We start from the raw sequence: 5,341 nt of genomic DNA, 5'->3' as shown, positions 1-5,341 counted from the left end.
TGGGGTTGTTTCAGGCAGTCTGCACCTATCTGGTGAGTGAACGTGTGCGCGCGCGCATTTGAGAGCACACCTCTGTATGATTCGGGTGTGAGTGTGTGCGACGAAACATGGGCAGGCGGGAGTGTTTGGGAGCCAGGTGCCGCTGGGGTGTGCGTTAACCAGCAGCTGTGAGGCTCCGCACTGCTTCTCCTCCTCTTCTCCTCCTCCCAGCCTTTCTTTCCCGCGACTCCTGGGGCTCCAGGATGCCCCCTAAGATCCCCTCCACAGGTGGATAACTTGGGCTGCAGGCTGAGGACAGCTAGAGGGACTCACAGGCCATTCCACCCGCACACCACCAGACCCCCAAATTTCAAACCCGCCAGCACCTCCTCCACGTGGGGGAGAAGGGCATAATAGCGTCATTTCCTGCCCCGAAAGCAGCCTCGAGGGCCAACAACACCTGCTGTCCCAGTCAGCACCCGGTTGGCCACCCCGTCTCTGGGGGGTGGAGGGGGGGGCTTGGCAGGGCAGCGCGGGGGAGTGGCCCGGGGCGGAGAGCACGGCTCCTGCACCGTCCACCTGTGGCTCGGGCTCCCAAGCGGCGGGGCGGGGGCGGGGCCTCACTCTGGATATAACTCGGGTCGCGCCGGCCGCCACCTTCGTCTGCGAAGCCTGAGTCCTGTCCTCTCGCTCTCTTCCCCGGGCAGCATGAGCTTCACCACCCGCTCCTCCTTTTCCACCAACTACCGGTCCGTGGGCTCCGTCCGGGTGCCCAGCTATGGCGCCCGGCCGGTCAGCAGCGCGGCCAGCGTCTATGCAGGCGCCGGGGGCTCTGGTTCCCGCGTCTCCGTGACGCGCTCCACCAGCGTCCGGAGCGGCATGGGGGTCGGGGGCCTGGCCGCGGGGATGGCCAGGGGTCTGGCAGGAATGGGAGGCATCCAGAACGAGAAGGAGACCATGCAAATCCTGAACGACCGCCTGGCCTCCTACCTGGACAGAGTCAGGAGCCTGGAGACCGAGAACCGGAAGCTGGAGATCAAAATCCGGGAGCACCTGGAGAAGAAGGGACCCCAAGTCAGAGACTGGGGCCATTACTTCAAGACCATCGAGGACCTGAGGGCTCAGGTAAGGGGAGTGGTGGGAGAGACCTCAACTCCCAGCCATGTCTGATCCTCCAGTTATACACTCCTCTGCCTCTTTCCCTCATTCCATGTCCACCCCAGCCCCTACTCCACCGGGAAATTCCAGGATTTCCAACCAGGCTCCTAGCCACAGGCTCCCCAGGAGCAGAAGCTAGGCATGGGAGGGCTCTTCCCCAGGAGAGCGGGGGAAGGGGACAGGGCTGAGCTTTACGGAGAAGTGGACAGCATGGAGGGAGGTGAGGAAAGGCCTGTAAACAGGAGGAGACACTGGCTTCTGGCCGCGTGGGGACTATTGGAGGGTTAAGCGGATGTGGCTATGGCTGAATCATCTAAGAGTAAACATGGGGCCTTTCTTTGGGTGGGGCCGATCCAGGGTGTAGGGGGCCCAGAGTGAGCAGGTGCACTAGGGAAAAAATGCCAGGAGAGGGCCAGGGATAGGACTTTTTAGTAGTGGCTCACTTCCGGGCAGGCGGGCCAGCCATCTAGCCAGACTGCTGAGTCTTCCCAAGAGGGGCAGAGTGTTGGGATCTAGGAAAGGAGTCCAGGAAAGGAGGGAATGGGGTGGGGCTAAGATGAAAATGGACAGGTGTTCAAAGAGAGCCTCTGGCGATTCCTGGCACTAGGAAGTTTTCACTAGGACACATAACACTTTTCACACACTCAGCCCACCCATCACTGACTTTGCATTCATGGAGCAATCTCTCTCAACAATTCCCCCAGATCTTCTCAAATACTGTGGACAATGCCCGCATCGTTCTGCAGATTGACAATGCTCGTCTTGCTGCTGATGACTTTAGAGTCAAGTAAGTTGAGGGGCTAGGGAGCTGGGGGTCTGGGGATGGAGCTAAGAAGGGTATGCTCCCCTGGCTAGGTCAGGTAGGGGCTCACAGTGGGATCCTGTTCAGATGTGGGTGGATGAGAGTCAATCAGTGTATTCATTTAACTATTGAATTGTGTGTGTGTGTGTGTGTGTAGTTTCTTTGTTTTTGTTTTTGTTTTTCAAGACAGAGTCTTACTCTGTCTCCCAGGCTGGAGTGCAGTGGTGTTAACTTGGCTCATGGCAACCTCTGCCTCCCAAGTTTAAGTGATTCTCCTGCCTCAACCTCCTGAGTAGCTGGGGCTACAGGCACGTGCTACTACACCGAGGTAATTTTTATATTTTTAGTAGAGACGGTTTCACTATGTTGGCTAGGCTGGTCTCAAACTCCTGACCTCAGGTGATCCACCCGCCTCAGCCTCCCAAAGTGCTGGAATTACAGGGAAGAGCCACCATGCCCAGCCTAACTAATCATTTGTATAACCCTGTTTAAGAACATTGTCCTCCAAGTGCCAAGAATGGTGCTCAAGGCACTACCACCTGATTGCTGACTCAAGTTGCTGGTTTGCAGTGGGCACAGAACTGCTCTTAATAGGTGGTGTGTGTTAAGAAGGTCAGAGATAGGGGCCCCTCTGATCACCTGTACTCCTACAGGTATGAGACAGAGCTGGCCATGCGCCAGTCTGTGGAGAGCGACATCCATGGTCTCCGAAAGGTCATCGATGACACCAATGTCACTCGGCTGCAGCTGGAGACAGAGATCGAGGCTCTCAAGGAGGAGCTGCTCTTCATGAAGAAGAACCATGAAGAGGCAAGCGGGGGCCACTGGCCAAGCCAGGAACCGAGGGGCCAAGACAAGTCAGTCTAGGTGGGAGAATAGACAGGACAAGCCACTTCCAAGTGGCCTTGCCAAGAAGCTTAGAAATAGCAGCCTGGGCTCTTCTTAACAAGACTGTTCTGATAAAGAGCATTCTCAGGGGGTCAAATAAACTCTGTGGCTTACCTGAATTACAGGTCAAAATAATATGGATGAGAGGAGATGAGAACAAACATAGAAGCAGCTACTCATCACCAGGAGCTGGGGGTGATGGAGGAATGAGAGCAGGTGGACTTGGCAGGGCTTCCTAAAAGATGGTAGAAGGAGCAGGTTTGTGAAGGGGAGGGTGGATGAAGGGACAGTGAGAAACCATCATTTCTACCCACTGGAGAAACCATTTCTACCCAGTGGCATTTCTATGCACTGGAGCAGAAAGGCCAGAACTAGTATTGCTCTGAGTACAAGCCCAGGGCTTCTCCCGGTCTCTTCTCCAGCTGATCCTATGGGCCTTCTAGAAGAGGCAGTCACAGAGGAAAGGCCTTATTGGAGCCCTGACCCTGAGACCTCTGCACTTTTGCCCCTGTCACCTTTAGGAAGTAAATGGCCTACAAGCCCAGATTGCCAGCTCTGGATTGACCGTGGAGGTAGATACCCCCAAATCTCAGGACCTTGCTAAGATCATGGCAGAAATCCGGGCTCAGTATGACGAGCTGGCTCGGAAGAACCGAGAGGAGCTGGACAAGTACTGGACTCAGCTGGTACGTGAGGGGAAGAAGGGATGGCTGCCAGGGTGTGGGAGGGAGGCAGACAGGGAAGGAGGGGCCTGATGGACTGTCCCCACCCTGCAGATTGAGGAGAGTACCACAATAGTCACCACACAGTCCACTGAGGTTGAAACTGCTGGGATGACACTCACAGAGCTGAGACGTACAGTCCAGTCCTTGGAGATTGACCTGGACTCCATGAGAAATACAGTGAGTGCCTTTGCATCACCTGCTCAGCTCCTCTGGACCCCTGATCTCCTTCACCTGGCTTCAGGCCCAACCCTGTCTCAACCCAAATCCTACCCCTCTCATCATGAGTTCCTTTATCTCAGAGAGTTGTTTCCTCTTTGCATTTCCCACTACTCCTGTCCCTTACCCCAGTACTTGGCACACAGCAGGTACCCAAAAAAGTTTCCAAAAGTGAAGGGATGAGCAGTCCTGGGACTCTGGGCTCACCCTGCCCCTCCTCCCTGTGCCCCTGCAGAAGATCAGCTTGGAGAACAGCCTGAGGGAGGTGGAGGCCCGCTATGCCCTGCAGATGGAGCAGCTCAACGGGATCCTGCTGCACCTGGAGTCAGAGCTGGCACAGACCCGGGCAGAGGGACAGCGCCAGGCCCAGGAGTACGAGGCTCTGTTGAACATCAAGGTCAAGCTGGAGGCTGAGATCGCCACCTACCGTCGCCTGCTGGAAGATGGGGAGGACTTCAGGTGAGTGGGGCTCTCCTACCCACACATGCTGGGATCACTTCTCCCCAAAGCCTGAACTTTGAGAAGCACCCGATGTGTCTGTTCATTGGTAGTCACTGAGCCCTGGACCATTGCTCTGTGGGCCCACCTGTGTCTTCAAGAGAGTAACAATTACAGAGGTTTCATCCTTGAAGAAAACAAACTATTGTCTGTAGCTATACTTAGTGTGCAAATGAAGTCTGGCCTTGGGTTTCCGTTTTCTAAGGGGCTGAAGGGGATTTGGAGATAAAGGTAGAGGTCAAAAGGCTTTTTCCCTCTACCTTTCTTGTTTCCCTTCTGCTCTGCGGGGCTGTTTATAACTGGGACTTGGTCTTCTGTTACAGTCTCAGTGATGCCTTGAACAGCAGCAGCAACTCCATGCAAACCATCCAAAAGACGACCACCCGCCGGATAGTGGATGGCAAAGTGGTGTCTGAGACCAACGACACCAAAGTTCTGAGACATTAGGCCAGCAGAAGCAGGGGACCCTTGGGGGAGCAGGAGGCCAATAAAAAGTTCAGAGGTCATTCAGTGTTACTTTGTGTGTTCTTTTGGCTGTTTTCATACTCGTGCAAATATGCAAATGCCCTAACCCGACAGTCCCAACGCTGATCCAACAGAAACTACCTCTGACCCCTGAGGGTTTCATATAGATTGAAGTGTAGAAGGAAGAGGGGCCTGTATTCTTAGAAACACTTCCAAGAGACAGAGGAAGGAGCAGTAGATGTGATGGGTCACAGGCAGTGCCCCCCTACAAGTAGAATCTTTGCCTTGAAGTCATCTTGTGATCATAAAATCCCTGACTGATCTTTAGCAGAAACCTGAACCAGAGGAGGAAATTAGGCCAAAGACAGAGGACAGAGGAGAGAGGGAGGCACGCCTGGCCCTCCCCAACCCTGCCGCTCTGCGCTCTTGGCCCACGGCCCAGGGCCTTCCACCCACAGCTTTTTCCTACAACCCCAGCCCATAACTCATCCCCCGAACCTACGGTGCTCTAAGCTGTGTTCATTCACTCAATGGAGATATGATTTTTAGGGTGCTAGAGGTCTGGCTAGAAGTTGAGTAAGTGATCATTGAAGTTCCCATCCAGGAAAGA

General features: G+C 54.7%; 1 protein-coding gene across 1 annotated transcript; it reads left to right on the top strand.

Annotated features, from left to right (window-relative positions):
• Positions 1 to 640: 640 nt before the first annotated feature.
• On the top strand, positions 641 to 4,772 carry KRT18 (keratin 18). The gene is made up of 7 exons (XM_017976074.3): positions 641 to 1,104; positions 1,842 to 1,924; positions 2,593 to 2,749; positions 3,349 to 3,513; positions 3,604 to 3,729; positions 4,004 to 4,227; positions 4,590 to 4,772. The coding sequence occupies exons 1-7, from the start codon at positions 688 to 690 to the stop codon at positions 4,711 to 4,713; spliced, it is 1,296 nt and encodes a 431-aa protein (XP_017831563.1). The 5' UTR covers positions 641 to 687; the 3' UTR covers positions 4,714 to 4,772.
• The last annotated feature ends 569 nt before the right edge of the window (positions 4,773 to 5,341 follow it).

The sequence above is a fragment of the Callithrix jacchus genome, chromosome 9 (genome assembly GCF_049354715.1).
Source record: "Callithrix jacchus isolate 240 chromosome 9, calJac240_pri, whole genome shotgun sequence".
Lineage (NCBI taxonomy): Eukaryota > Metazoa > Chordata > Mammalia > Primates > Cebidae > Callithrix > Callithrix jacchus.
Note: the sequence above shows the minus strand (reverse complement) of the source record. Positions and strands in the feature narration are given on the sequence as shown.

Coding starts and splice junctions, on each gene's coding strand:
- KRT18 (XM_017976074.3), top strand. CDS start 688: ATGAGCTTCACCACCCGCTCCTCCTTTTCCACCAACTACCGGTCCGTG. Junction 1,925..2,592: donor GCTGATGACTTTAGAGTCAA/GTAAGTTGAGGG, acceptor GTACTCCTACAG/GTATGAGACAGAGCTGGCCA. Junction 4,228..4,589: donor GAAGATGGGGAGGACTTCAG/GTGAGTGGGGCT, acceptor CTTCTGTTACAG/TCTCAGTGATGCCTTGAACA.